The sequence below is a fragment of the Colias eurytheme genome, chromosome 28 (genome assembly GCF_061535395.1).
Source record: "Colias eurytheme isolate Ceu_HAF_F1 chromosome 28, ilColEury1 Martin Lab GWU primary, whole genome shotgun sequence".
Lineage (NCBI taxonomy): Eukaryota > Metazoa > Arthropoda > Insecta > Lepidoptera > Pieridae > Colias > Colias eurytheme.
The window spans coordinates 2,942,581-2,958,094 of record NC_143007.1 but is presented as its reverse complement, the minus strand read 5'-3'; the positions used below and the strand labels follow the sequence as shown (position 1 = coordinate 2,958,094).

At 33.0% G+C, this 15,514-nt stretch overlaps 1 protein-coding gene across 1 annotated transcript in view; it reads right to left on the bottom strand.

Annotated features, from left to right (window-relative positions):
- Positions 1–15,514, bottom strand: part of Rbcn-3B (WD repeat-containing protein Rbcn-3B) — a 107,610-nt gene that overhangs the window by 90,248 nt on the left and 1,848 nt on the right. Inside the window, exons 4-19 of the mRNA XM_090117429.1 lie at positions 15,057–15,200; positions 14,692–14,757; positions 14,246–14,408; positions 13,659–13,791; positions 11,624–11,714; positions 10,507–10,654; positions 9,919–10,020; positions 9,206–9,346; positions 8,611–8,689; positions 7,937–8,078; positions 7,248–7,305; positions 6,664–6,825; positions 6,132–6,252; positions 5,078–5,241; positions 4,188–4,282; positions 3,319–3,403 (exon numbers count right to left, since the gene is read on the bottom strand). Coding sequence (XP_089973555.1) covers positions 3,319–3,403; positions 4,188–4,282; positions 5,078–5,241; positions 6,132–6,252; positions 6,664–6,825; positions 7,248–7,305; positions 7,937–8,078; positions 8,611–8,689; positions 9,206–9,346; positions 9,919–10,020; positions 10,507–10,654; positions 11,624–11,714; positions 13,659–13,791; positions 14,246–14,408; positions 14,692–14,757; positions 15,057–15,200 — 1,894 coding nt within the window. The remainder of the gene's footprint in view (positions 1–3,318; positions 3,404–4,187; positions 4,283–5,077; positions 5,242–6,131; positions 6,253–6,663; positions 6,826–7,247; positions 7,306–7,936; positions 8,079–8,610; positions 8,690–9,205; positions 9,347–9,918; positions 10,021–10,506; positions 10,655–11,623; positions 11,715–13,658; positions 13,792–14,245; positions 14,409–14,691; positions 14,758–15,056; positions 15,201–15,514) is intronic.

Genomic DNA, 15,514 nt, shown 5'->3' with positions numbered 1-15,514 from the left:
ATATTGTTATAATGTACGTATTGTCTTCCGCATACTATCGAAAGTGCATTTAATTGAAACTTATTTATTATACGACTAGCTTTTCGCCCGCAGCTTCGCCCGTGTATTCAAAGGAAAACCGGCATAGTTCCCGTTTCCGTGGGATTGTCGGGATAAAAACTTATGTCTTTATCCCAGTTACCCTCTATGTATGTGCCAAATTTCATGTTATTTGCATCACGTTCCGTTTCCGTTACCGTTCCGTTCGGATTTATAATATTAGCAGGATTTCATATGTGTATCAAACATATCAAAATTTATGTGTAATTGTTTGTAAAATTTAACATATCAAACCGTTCTTTCGATTAGTATTTGTTTTAATGGTTGTAACGAATGAAACGATATATTTATTATCATAAATTAATATAGATGAAAGGAAAAATTAAACATATAATACCACATTATATAACAGCAAATCTGCTAAAATATTTCGAACTTATTTCATTTATATCCTGTATAATTAAAAATTACAAGCGCATGTTAAGAGTCATTTATTATATAAAACAAAACATACAGCGCCATCTAGTTTCAAATTATTTAACCGAATTTATTTACAGATCGAGCACGATAAAACTTATCAAATTAGCATGAAACTTTGTAGAAAATTATACCCACTTTTATGCTAAATAAACATATTAATAATATTTCTTGTTTTTTTCATTAATAATACTGTTGTCTGGAAGAAATCCCTTCTTAGCAATAAGACTGCTGATAATGTATTGGTTAAGTCTCAATTCTTTAAGTTGCAGTAAATCACTACATAGTATAAAACAAAGTCGCTTTCTCTGTCCCTGTGTATGCTTAAATCTTTAAAACTACGCAACGGATTTTGATGCGGTTTTTTTTATAGATAGAGTAATTCAAGAGTAATTTAAGTATAGAATTTATTAGGTTTTAGACAAAGCTAGTCATGAATAAATAAACAAATATGTATTAGTTATTTATAACAATTTGCACTTACCTTGTAACGCATTTCATTCGATGACAATAAAGTATGGTGACTCAGCTCTTAACTATACTTATAAATAATTAAAATTACCTTGCATTCAAATACATTCGCGACTTATTATTTAAAAAATATTTTCTATGTACCTTTTTAATTAAAGCGAGACTCTATTATAATAAAGGATCTATTTAAAAATAAATAAATGTAATATGTAATTGAGAACCTTCGTAAAACTTGAGAAAGTCTGATGAAAATATCGAAGTCGGTTCATCTGTTCAGGAGCTTAAATTTCACAGACAAAAGTAAAAAATTTACAGAGATATTATAATTTAACATTGAATATTGATCAAAAAAACATTTTTATCAAGTTTCATTCTCATTTTACAACTCAATATACAAAAAACTAAATAAACCATCATCCTACAAGCAAAAACTAACATTACAAAGTATAACCCTACCATTTTTAAAATACCCTACCTACCTATACCCGTCTCTTTCACATCACACGTACCTTCTATCTTGCATCCTTCTCTTACCTTTAGCATCGAGATGGCTTTTTAACTGCTCGGCTTTTGCCTGCAATTTTGTTTGCATGTTTTCAGCACCCTCTTTCATTTTTGCTAAAATACCTGTGAAAACAAATACATTTTTAAGTAAATGTTGCTTCAGTTTCTCTAAAATTATGTATGTCTGTTATAAATCATAATTTTTTAAACCTAGTACAAAAATAAAATACTAAAATGTTTAAGATTGTATTCGTATGGCCTTGTTTTTTCATACGAATACATCTATTACAGCTTGTGTCAAAATAATTATTTGTATGTATGTCCTTCATAGAATCGTATGTACCTAGTTCACGAACATTTGATGATTGAAAAAAAATAAAAATAAATGATCTTCAGCAAAGTGTCATCCATGAATTTGTACGACCAATCTTCGAAAACTTCGGGGTGTACAAGTAACTAGTACCGTATAAAAAAAAAGGTTCCGAAAAATAAAACAAACCGCTGATGCTAATGTGATTATTAATTAAATGCTTCAACAAATAAATACAGTTTAAGTACGTATACACATACAGTACGTATACACATACAGTACGTATACACATACAGTACGTATACACATACAGTACGAATACACATACAGTACGTTTACACATACAGTACGTTTACACATACAGTACGTATACACATACAGTACGTATACACACACAGTACGTATACACATACAGTACGTATACACATACAGTACGTATACACATACAGTACGTATACACATACAGTACGTATACACACAGTACGTTTACACATACAGTACGTACACACACAGTACGAATACACATACAGTACGTTTACACATACAGTACGTATACACAAACAGTACGTATACACAAACAGTACGTTTACACATACAGTATGTTTACACATAAAATAAATTCCTTATTATTTTGTGTTATAAACTCAAACTCAAACATTTATTTATTCAATTAGACTTCTTCTAGAAGCACTTTTGAAACGTCATTACATATTTTAACATTTACCACCGATTCGGAAAGCAGTATCTACGGAAAAGAACCGGCAAGAAACTCCATACTTGCTCTTTTAAATCATGTCAGTTCTACAATTTAATTTTACAAAATATGTACATAGGTAACATAATATATTATAATAATATGCCAAAGAACTGTCCTGTGGTTTTTACGCGACAACCCTCCATGGGTTTTTATCGTCCATAATATATTTCTTAATACTGTAGTAGGCTGTCTGAACTAGTACATTTTTTATATAAGTTTTAAATTTAGCACTACTAAACTCTTTAATATTATGAATATTTTTAACAAAACTAACATCAGTTCACCCAGTCGAAAATTCTGAACAAACACAAAAAAATACAGTCTTGATATCCTTCTTTCTTGAAGTCGGTTGAATATAAAAAATAATACAATAACCAAATAAAAAAATGAAATACATATTATAATATCATACAAACTACAGTCTATCTAAATACAAACCATGCTTGTCCTTCTCTTTCAACAGCCGTTCCATATCTCCGGCCTTGTCTTTCACGCGGCCAAAGAAATCTGTCCGTGTTAGCGTGCGATACAAACGTACATACATATTTTTATTTTTATATATGTATAAATAAATTTGTAGATAAACATCAGTAATAAACAATAAAATATACGTTTTACGAAAATGAGGGTAGAGTACATTTTAATGCATTTAAAATATATTTAAACACATTTTAATGCACTTTTATCCTGTATTTAACCACCGTCGCAGTCTACTTCAATTCGGCCGTTTAATCAACAGCCTAGGCACTTAATTAATTACCTGATATCCGTTTCGCGGCATCCGGACTCGCGGACTGCGTCAGCGCTGCCACCTTCATGTACTCGCTCGTTATTAGACCGGCCGCCTGAAAATAATTCACAATTATAAATACTGTTAAAATTAATTCTTTTAAGCTATTGCATAGCTTCTATCGCGGGCCTTGAGCGCGGGGACCGAATCCAGAAATTGCGTAACGAAAAACCTCACGCTCCCCACGGGGACGGGCGCGGAGGTGTGGCTTGAAGGCATAGCATGCAATAGCTTTACCGCGGCAGTCCCCGAGTGACACACGTCTTTTTTTTAATATTTCAGGAGATTCATCATCATCATTTGTAATGTCACATTTGAATATAGCGCCCTCTATTGGAATTGATAAATTTCGCAGTTGAGAAATTAAAGGCAAAAGACGCGGGTTCGAATCAAATTTTTTCCTCGTGGCAAATTTTTTTCCTTTTCATGAAAAAATGTCTTATTTATAAAGAATTTGAATGCTATAGTAGAGGTGCGGTGATAAAATTTTACAAATGCTACAAAAAAAAGGTTTCGATGCACTAGCTGTTTCTTAATCAAAATCATATTAATTTCTGTTCTAAACAACCCTTAGAGCGTATTCGCACTATGCGGGTAGCCGCATTGCGGGTAGCCGTCCGGCTGACCGCAAGCACAATTATGTACGTAATATTCATTTCTATGCGCACTGTGCGGTCTGCGGTAGCCGCATCGCAGTGCGCATAGAAATGAATATTACGTACATAATTGTGCTTGCGGTCAGCCGGACGGCTACCCGCAATGCGGCTACCCGCATAATGCGTATACGCTCTTATTTACAATATCCCAATTTCGACATGTGTATGTATGATCGTGTTTACCTCCAAACTAGCTGGACTCATGGCCGAGTATTCTTCACTCAGCAATTCAACGATCAGACCCTCGATGTCGAAGAACAGGATGTGGCTCTCTGGATCTGTTTATTAAATAATTAATTAATTAAATACATGTAATAAACTGCGAAAAGAGTTTGTTGTCTATGCTTTGACGTAGTATAAACAACTAGGCTTACAATCATAAATTAAAATTCGTCAAAAAAGGTCCAAGCGGCGTTGTCGAAAACATTCATTAAAAATAACACCTTATTTCGTGGCAGTAAAGTTCAAAATTCATTGTATCGCTCATGACAAAACTCTGCCTAGTCTAGTTGTTTATTGTATGTGTCTGTTTAAAATAATTGTGATGTCTGTACTACACGTGTTTTAGTGTGCTTGTGTTTGACCCGCCAAGTTAAAAGTCTGTGTTCGTGCTTCTCTCCTGTTTGTGTATTTGTTCTTTACGTATGTGTGATGACTTTTTGATTATTTTGAGAGCTCTAATGCGTCTGTTATGCAATATGGCCCACGGGAAGTGTCTGGGAGTACTGACATCTTATTTTTAACTGTATATTCTGAAACATATGAAAATCAGCTATGAGAAAATACGTGAAGTATTGTTTTTATGAACCTTGATCACCTGATATCTGAAAATTGGCCCATTGACCAAGCTAGCGGGTAGCCATACGATGGTAGCACATACTGACACTACCCAATCGTCCACATTTCATCCGTTAGAAAATAGGTGAGATCTGGCGGCCCTGGGATCTTGTACTATATGTGCACTTTGTGCTTTTATTTCATTTATTATTGTAACCTTTATGTATACTTTGTTTCTTGCACAATAAAGTGTTAAATAAATAAATAAATATATGCTGTGTGTATGTTTATCTCACCCGCGGGGTTGGACCTAAAGCCCTGCACGGTGAGCGGCGGCGGGCGGGCGCGCGGCGGCTCGGCGAGCGGGCCCGCGCCGTTACCGCGCTCCGCCGCGTGTAGCGCCGCGAGCCCGCGCTGTGTGGCCGCACGCATTGCGGTTAGGTTGCGGTGACGGAGACCCCTGTCCCACAGATTATAGAAAAAGAAATAGAAAGCGTTTCATTTGCCACCATAAGATAAATATTTCAGGACAATTTTCACACACGGCACAGTAGTCTTTTTAAAAAAAAAAGACGGGTTGCACTCCGGGAGTGCCGGCAGAAGTGAAAACTTGATTATTAACGTTGAGCATGTTTGATATTTTGGAATGGTATCCGTCTTACGCTTTTTCGATCAGGTCACGTGTCCTGACGCGAGTTTAAGATTTTATACCCATTACAGAAAAAGTGCTCAACGCCGCTAAAGAAGTTTTCACTTCAATAAAGCAATAATGGTGACAAAAGGACTACCCCCTCAGCAAAGCAGCAACCATTAATTAAAATGTACTGCTGCGCTGATTTTCAGAGGAGACCACGTGACTGTACTACTGCTATACGTGACTAGCTGCGCCCCGCCTATATCTTTCCTCGATAAATGGGCTATCTAACACCAAAAGAATTTTCCAAATCGGACAAGTAGTTCCTGAGATTAGCGCGCACCAAATTATATAAAAATTGCGCAAAAGATGTTGAAAAACTCTATATTTTATGAGCAAATACGTACAATTTTCCCACAGTCTCCTGGATAGATTTCCAATTAAAATATATGTAATAAAGGTATCAGGGTAGATGAAATCGTCACATGATGGCAGGTTACTGATGGTCCATAAGAAACGATTTTCCCCGAATTAACTATAGAAGAGAAGCTTATAATATTTCCTTCTACTATTTCATAAGTTTTAATAATTTTTCTCTATTTTAATATCAATTTAAATTAATTAAAAACTAAAACAAAACAACAGGTCAAACTTTGTAATACTTAAATAAATGATCAATTCAATTTTAAAATATTAGTATATTAACAGCAACTTACCTAAAGAAATGTACAGCAGGATTGGCCAAGCCCTGCAAATCGGTACCACTAGATAGAGACCCGCCCAATTCATCAGCTAGGGCTTCATCACACGCTGCTAATACTTCTTCCGCTATCATACCTGGAAAGGAATATTATTATCAAATCGAATCATTTTTTTATCATTTATTATTTATAATTAATTTATTTGGCACCAAGACAAAAATAAGTACGGTTCCACAACTTTACGAACACTTCCAAAGAACACAGGACCTCATACGTAATAAGACATACTCATTCGTATTAAATTTTAAGTAAAAACAACCGGCCGGTTTTCTGACAAGAAATGAAGATCCTTAGTATCCAAGATTCCACCTAGATGAGAAAAATCAACATAAAAAAATCATGAAATATTTGTATTTTTTATTAAAGACCTTAAAATTCTTCCATTTACCATATTACAAGATTCTCCATAGATTTGAGATATTTGATGCAATACCAAAAATATCCCTAGACTTTGTAGATGTGTGTATTTAGTTATTTATTCACTCACCATGCAAAACCCTATCCAAATGCCCAGTCTCCATTTGCCACACGTAAACCGTACCATCGCTACACCCGACCACCATGAAATCGTCAGCCGGCCGCCATTTTATAGTCACTACCGGAAATAGATGCCGGGACGCTAGTGTTACGCACTTCCGTTCTGCTAAACCTAGAAAATGGTGGATATATGTAGTATAAATTTATAAAGAATAGAAAAAATTCGATCACGAGGCGGGATTTTTTTTTTCTATTCTTTCTAAATTTATATTTATAAAGCATTTTGAATGCCATAAAACCAAAAAAATATAAAGTGGACATAGTATTTGAAATTTGCATATTTATATTAAAATAAAATACATTTGTATTTTAACTTGTTATTTTTATCTCGCCCCGCCATAAGTTTATGCCTATTACCTTCTGCTCTGCTTGCCTAGAAATGATCACTTCTAATTGAAAAGGCCACCAATAAATTGTACTTTAAATAAATATTTTCGGCCTATTTCAACTTGAAAGTACTATTGACAAAAAAATCATGTAAATAAGAAATTTTAATAAATATTTTTAAAATCATAACTATAAATGAATACTCACTCAATAATGTAACGCTATGATCCGATGCAACTGAGCAGATACACTTTTGAATGCGAGGCTGTAAATAAAATAACAAAATATTACCATTTAGGAAATATTCACCTTAACACGTATGCATTAAGGTCGATAATAGTATTCAGATATTTTCTGAATATAAAACAGTTTTCGTCACGAGACTTCACACCCACAGAATATTAAAAAAATCATACAATCCGTTTCATAACAAGAATATTGGTGAAAATTTCTAATGTTAGTTAAACGGTAAACCTTGATGAAAAGACGACTAATGCATTGATTAATTTCGAACGGGATACGTACAATAATGCAAAATTAATTCGTCAAATTTTCAAATCTATTTTCATACAATACCTCCAAATACTTACAATATGAAAAGACGATTCAAAAGTGCTTCTACAAGAAGTCTAATTGAATAAATAAATGTTTGAGTTTGAAATAAAAAGAATGCTCTGAAGTGGTACTCACATTTCAAACACAAACATTTATTTATTCTATAAGACTTCTTCTAGAAGCACGTTTGAATCGTCATTACATAATATTTTTACATTTACCACCGATTCGGAAAGCAGTATCTATGGAGAAGAACCGGCGAGAAACTCCATAGTTGCTCTTTTAAAATCATGTCAATATTACAATTTAATTTTACAAAATATGTAAATAAAAATACTCACACTACAATTCTGTGGAGGCACTATAAGTTGAGTTATTTCCCCCGCGTGAACGCAGAATCGATGCAAAAGCGCACCACTGAACAGATCCCATAGACACACTGCGAAGTCTATCCCACCTGAGACTAGGTGGGATTTGTCGTATCTAAGGAAAGAAAAAAGTTTTTTGACGTGACAACGTCTTATAATTCGATAGAGCCGGCTGCACGCATGAAAAAACATGACTCATGCGGCGTTACCTCGCTCTGAGGCGTTCCATGTAAGGCTTGAAGTGCAAGCGAGAGCGCGGAACGAGCGACAAAGAAGCACAATCGGGCTTAAGACGTTGTCACGTTCAACTATCGTCAGTAAACTGACTTTACAGACAACCAATTTTTTTTAAGAAAGAAAGAAGAAAGAGTCGTTTCTGTACTACTAATCAGGGAAAATTGCAATATGAACTTTAAAGGGATAATTCTAATAATATTTTAATACATTATTATTTATTACTTTTCCAAAGAAAATATATAAGTAAGCTTTTGAAGCTTTTCTCAATAAAGAGCTTTCTAAAATTTTTCTTTATACAAATTTAAAATGAATTTGTTACTACGAAACTTTACGTATATAAAGCTAAAAGGAAAGGATCGAATTCTTCGTATAAATAACCAAAAAATCATGAAAAATAAAATAATTATTACCTCTGATGCACATGATGAGGATACAGCAGACAGTTCACTCTGCCGTTGTGACCTAACAATAATTGGTGTGGAGGCCAATCTGAAACATAATAATATTATTTAATTAAGTTATATATGTACTTATATTTTCAAAAGGCATGTTCAAAATTGGTAATTAGGAAATAAAAAAAATTAAATCAAATTTATTAAAATTCGCCTGTATTGTTTAGATGAGAAATTACAACGCAAGTATGCAGGCACGGTAACGTATCAGAATCTTGACTATAGAAATATTTGCTTGATAAGACCGCATCAAACATCCATACATACAAACTTTCCCGTTTATCTCGTACTAGCTACTAGTTACTACTAGCTGCGCCCCGCTGTTTCACCCGCTTGGCTACGCTCCTGTTGGTCTTAGCGTGATGATATATACTCTATAACCTTCCTCGATAAATGGGCTATCTAACACGGAAAGTATTTTTCAAATCGGGCCAGTAGTTCCTGAGATTAGCGCGAACAAACAAACACTTCAGCTTTATATTAGAAACTGAAAGAATTTTTCAAATCGAGCCAGTAGTTCCTGATATTATTGCGTTCAAACAAACAAACTCACCATCCAATTGCTGGTGGTTTCCATGCAACAATTGCAACTGCACTGTATGTGTCGCGTTCACAATTACTATGGAACCGTCTTCTCGACCTACTACAAGACGATTCGCAGCCAGGAGGTAGATAGACGCTGTTAGTTTTATTTCTGAAACAATAATTTTTTCAGGATAAAGAAAGAAAGAATCGTTTATTTTTCCAAAGCCAAGAACATATTATAAGAATAAAAAAGATGAAATAAAAATAAGGAACATCGTTCCAAAAAATAGGTAGCGATAAGGCCGCCAAATTGTACATTTATTTTAAGTTAATATCGTTTTTGTAAATTTTGTTTTTGTGTGCATTGTACAATAAAGTGTTTTCTATCTTTTTCTATCTAGGTATATAAAAAATAAGTATGAAAAACTAAGCTATACTGTATATATTGAAAGAGAAAATATTTAATAAACGAATTTTTTTCCATACTTTTCCAGTTAAGGGCCGATTTTTCAATGCTTGAATAAAACTTATCCGTCCAATAAAGTATTACACGAACATTTCAAAATGTCACCTGTAAACTGTCATATATACGGACAATTAGAATACATTTTTGAAATGGTAGTTTAATACGTTATTCGAGGAATAAGTTTTAACCAAGGATTGAAAAATCAGCCCTTAAAAAATTATTTTGTACACTTAGTGTGGATAAATTCTTATACTTGAATAAATACATTTACATACCATTGTCTTCAGGATGGCTGAACTGATCCAAAACACCGACGGGACTAGGATTCATATCGGCCCAGGCCATATCCAAACTCGTAGTGACTATTGGTGCTCGAGCTAGAATATATTTTATTATATTTTTGTAGTATAATTGTTTAAAAGTTAAAAAAAAAAATATTAAATATCTTGGCGATTTCGTATACTACCTACTAGTGGAAGATGTAAAGACATTGAAGTTATGCGTAGTTTTTATTTAAAAATGATATTTTATAATACAAAAACAACGCTTGTTTACCTAATGTAAATCAACAAGTTTTTTTTACCAGTAAAGAGAAAAAAAATCACATCATTTCATGCATGAAAGTCACGACACGAATTTTGCTACGTCATCTTTCTGTGATCATCACAAAGCGTGATCATTTTATTTAGTATCGTAACACAAAAAATTTACTTTTACTTTAAACAAGGGTATTAAGACAATTAACAGATATAAGAATACCCTTACGATTCTACAAACACGCTTGCTTGTGTACGTGAGCCATTTCGAACGTGTTGTATGAAGTTTCCCTACTGGTTGTATCTGTATACTGTGCTGATACTTACACATAACCTTATTAGGCACAGGTAGGGCTGCGTCATCAACATTCCATAGCAACACTACACCCGCGGAATCCCCTCTTAATAAGAGCCTTCTCTGTTTCCCCCCCACGGAGGTTAGTATGAATCGCATGGCTGGCGGGCATGAGAGGAGCTGAAAGTGGCAATAATATAATAAAATGTATTTACTATTTTCTAAATTCGTAAGTAGGAGCTGATATAAAGGTAAAATTAGTTTACAACTAGCGGTCCGCCCCGGCTTCCCCCGTGGTACCTACATGTTTAAACTATCCTATCTCTCAAGTTGGATCGAACTGCACATGGTGTGCGAATTTTATTGCAATCGGTTAAGTGGTTTAGGAGTCCATTGAGGACAAACATTGTGACACGAGATTTATATATACATATTAAGATATTGTCAAAGGTATGTAACTACATATTATATTGATTATTTAACTATATTGGTTACACAGTAAATATTGAAAATGTCGTCTCAATCCTCGATATATATTTTAAACGTCTGCTATAGCGCCCGGCAAACTTCTTGGCCAGAAAGTATCGTGGTGGGGGAAGCTTGCGCATATAAAAATGTACTAAAACTTGATGCGCATATTTCCCCCACCACGCTACTTTTTGGCCAAGAAGTTTGCCGGGCGCTATATGTTTTGTAACTATCTGACGTTGCATTTGAATTGGTAGGCAATTTTTTAAAGACAGTTAGGGCTGATTTTTCTATCCTTGGTTAAAACTTAGTCGTCGAATTATGTATAAAACTACCATTTTAAAAACGTATTCTAATTGCCCATATTTGACAGTTTACGTGACATTTAAATATTATCGTGTAACACTTTATTGGACGGATGTTTTATCCAAGCATTGAATAATCGGCCCTTAAAAGATAAACATTAACCATTTACAAAATGTATATTGCTAATTTAAACACATAACATTAAACTCTTTCATAGTGAACGAACAGCAGTAATGAGTTAAATTAAATCGAGAAGATATGCAGTTAAAATCGCTATAAAAGTATCTGTCCAACAACTCAGGAACACGATAACAAAATCCCAACTATAATAAATAAATTTATCAATAAATAACTCTTCATAAAAGTAAATCCTACCTTATTATCAGGATGAGCCATAATGCCATACAACACAGGACTATCATGGTCCACGGTTGGCCCATGGAATCCCTTATGATCTGGTACAGAGCTGTTAATAAATTCAACCCTATAGAAATACTGTAAAAACTTCGCACACGTGTATTTGAATAGGGTAAATTTGACCAAATATGGCAAGATTTAAGGATGGATAAGGAATAAAAGTCAAGTCAAAGTATAGGTAATAAATCAAAGCCTGTAGGTAAAATGAATTACGATCGACTAGTTGGCCCAGAACGCAGTAAAATTATATTACAACGATTTTTTTTATATTTTTTTACTGTGCATAGTCAAGCGCGACCACAATCTCGATTGATGTTAAGCTGAGATTTTGAATTACTATTATAAAGGCCCTAATAACATTATATTGCAAATAATTATTATTAAAAATGAGTGGGACCTAAATTTAAGAAGCTTTGTTGTAACCTGTTGACAACAGAACCGTATTTGGATTCATATAGTCTCGCAGTGTCGAATTTTTTTTTATTCAAAAGGTTAATATACATTGCATTAGTTTTATAAGCTTTTTAAATAATGAATCTCAACTTTACTTGACTTTTTTGTATTTATTGACTATGAATTCCAACCATATTTAGCCAATCACATCTGTATGTGTCGAACATAAAATAAAAGATGACATACATGGTGTGCTAAACGCAACAAAATATCTATTCTAGAAAATTCTAATGATAACTATAGCATCATACATGGATATGATATGGGTATACATTTTATTGATGTACAAAATTAACATCTATTCATAACGAAATAAGGTTTAAAATTACTTTTATTTACAAAGGTCCATGGATATAAAATTGCTATAAGAAACTGAGACCTATATCTGATAGGATAAAGTTCAAAATCACTTTAACTTGTACAATGTCGTTCATAAAACAAATATCAATACCTACATTACGTGTTGGTTTGCTATTGTAATCTGTATCTTATATACAAGACATTAGAGTTCACATTTCTTAGTTTGTGAGATGCAGGTCTCTAAATATTTTCTATACTAGAAATCAATATATGCACAACCGAATGAAAAATCACACCAATACCAAAAATGAAAAAAAAACATCGTCAATTATAAACAATGACGTCATAACAAAATGGATGACAAGGCATGAAAGCAAAACTAATAATGTTGCTAGTAAACAAAATACATATATAAAACAGTGCTGACCTACTGATAGCTCGTCCACGCAGTTTGCTATAAAAAATAGATATGTTTAGCATAACTGGCAATACAGCTTAGCGTTGGAAACATTCGATTTTCAAATTTTGCAAATCGATATTTTTTTACAGCTGGCAATTTTTTGATCATACTTTTTTATTTATGAAGCAGAAAGACGATTTAAATATGGAATATATCGTCCAATCAGGACGATAGGTAAATAACTTCTCTTATTAGAAATTATTATTAAAATATTTGAAATAATTGCCATATTAAACATATTTTTTCGTATTAATAATCTGTGTATTAACAAAAATGACAGAGGCAAGTGCTCTGATGATAATCTAATGCTAAACACAATATCTAAAACATTGAGTTGTGTATGATTTTTTTGAGTCTCCCCTTTATTATTTTTTGGAACTGAATTTATGTTTCGTACCGATGATATCATTGAAATATAAATAATGCAGTTTATTACTTATTTCTTAAACGGATAAACTTAATTTCGTAAATATATATTTTTATTTTTTAAGCATTTTTGCCATTGTTAGACAAAAATGGAAAAAGTCGCAGGCGAAAATTTACTAGAAAAATTCATGTCAATAATATTAAGAAATAATTAATAAATTGCATTTTTCACATTTGCAAAATACGATTAACCACCACAATAACCTTCACCCACAAAAAATCTTTCAAATACAAAAATTTCATCAAATCGCTATTTTTAAATTGACTGTTTATTTTTGTTATTAATGCCCAAAACCAATTGCACATTAAATAAATTCAGTTCCAAAACCCACATACAAACAGACAAACACTCACTTGGCGGGTAACTTATACAAGTAACCCTTGCCCTCCGTGGACCAGACGAGTACTCGATCCGGGGCCAGGAAGTCCCCGGACATCCAACGTTCGCCGGACGGCGCTTGTATAGAGCAGAGTACTGAGAAATCGCCTGAAAATTATGAATAAAAATAAATAAAAAAGTATTTTAGTTTATTTGAAGCATAAATACGCTTAAACAATGCTTTACACAAAATTTGTAAGACCATTTCGCCATATTGTTAAATCTATCTATTACACATTAGTTATTGTCAGGAGGTTTGTATGGAAAACAATGTTAAAATCGAATTATTTTCAAGATATAACCGTGTTTAGTATCTCTATGAAAAACGATGTGTGTGTCATATATCTGACAATACTTTGCGCAGACAATCAACACGGTTCATTGATTGTATGCAAATGCACTTAGAACGTAAGTACTAAATGCTTAGTGCTAAGTTTTAATATTAAGTACTTAGTACTTAGTGTCAAGTGTTGTGTGTGTTAGTGTTTAGTATATAGTACATATATGTAAAGTGTTAAGAAAATAGTGTAAAAAATAAATAAATGATAATAAAACCGCTCACCCGCATCATATATCTGGCAATACTTAGCGCACACGATCAACACGGTGCGTTGGTTATACGCACAGCAGTTCAAGGACAGTGCGTTCAAGCAACGTATTTGTTTCGACTCATTCTCATATATTGGTTCCGATTGCTTATTCTCGTGGCCGAGGAGGGACCATACCTGGGAATAATTATATTTAAGTTTTATTTACATCTATATGTATTATTAAATTAAATTTCTAAATTATATATTTAGCCTTTTTATAACACATTCATTGCTGAAAATACGTGTCAGAAGTGAAACTTCTTTGTCAAGATTAAAAATATCAAAATTGTCTCTCAACGCACCTAAACAACTTCAAAAAATTGCATCTAATAGTGCGAAGCCGATTGGAACGTCTAGTTAACAATAAAATATATTCTTCTCTCTTTTAAAAAACAATTCCCAGTAAACTTTAACTTACCTTAACAGTTCCCGTAATAGAGATAGCAAGTACAACATCATCTTTTCGCGAAGACGGTCTTAACACCTATAATTAAGAGTTATTGATTAATTAATAAATATTTATGTAAAGCAACACATAATAACAATCAGTTCAAAAATACATTATAAAGTGTTCTATTCAAATTGGATTAGAATATCTGTTTAGATTTCCAGGAAATTTATATACATGTTTTGAAACAAAACTGCATTTAAAACACTCAACTTGCATATTTTATTTGTTAAATATAGTGACCCAAATTTCTGCTTATAGTCAACAACTGATTGCAGATGACAATTGAAAAAAAAAATATTTTTATAAACAAAATAAATTCAAAATATACTAACGTGAAGTGCAGATATCCAATCAGGGTTCATTTTAGAGCTCAAACAGAACAAAATCTCCAATGAGAACGGATCCATGATCAAAATCTCAGCATAATAACCGTTGCAGAATAATCTTAAATCTTCACTATTACACATATGGTATGCCTGTAATTCAAATAAGAAACCATTGCTATTGTAATAAATAGAAATCTACCTACACATATACAGGGTGTAATCGTTAAGTGTGCATAGGCGATTATTCCGTAACTATTGCAGATATCAAAAAACTTTAAACTGATATCGAAAGTACTTAACTACTAACTATGGGAGGGTTTAAAGATAATTTTTTTGATATTTCTCATTTATTTTTAAAAATTTATTATGGCCATTTTACGCATTAGATTAAGTACTTTCGATATCAGGTTAAAGTTTTTTGTTATCTGTAATAGTTACGGAAAAATCACCTGTGCACACTTAAC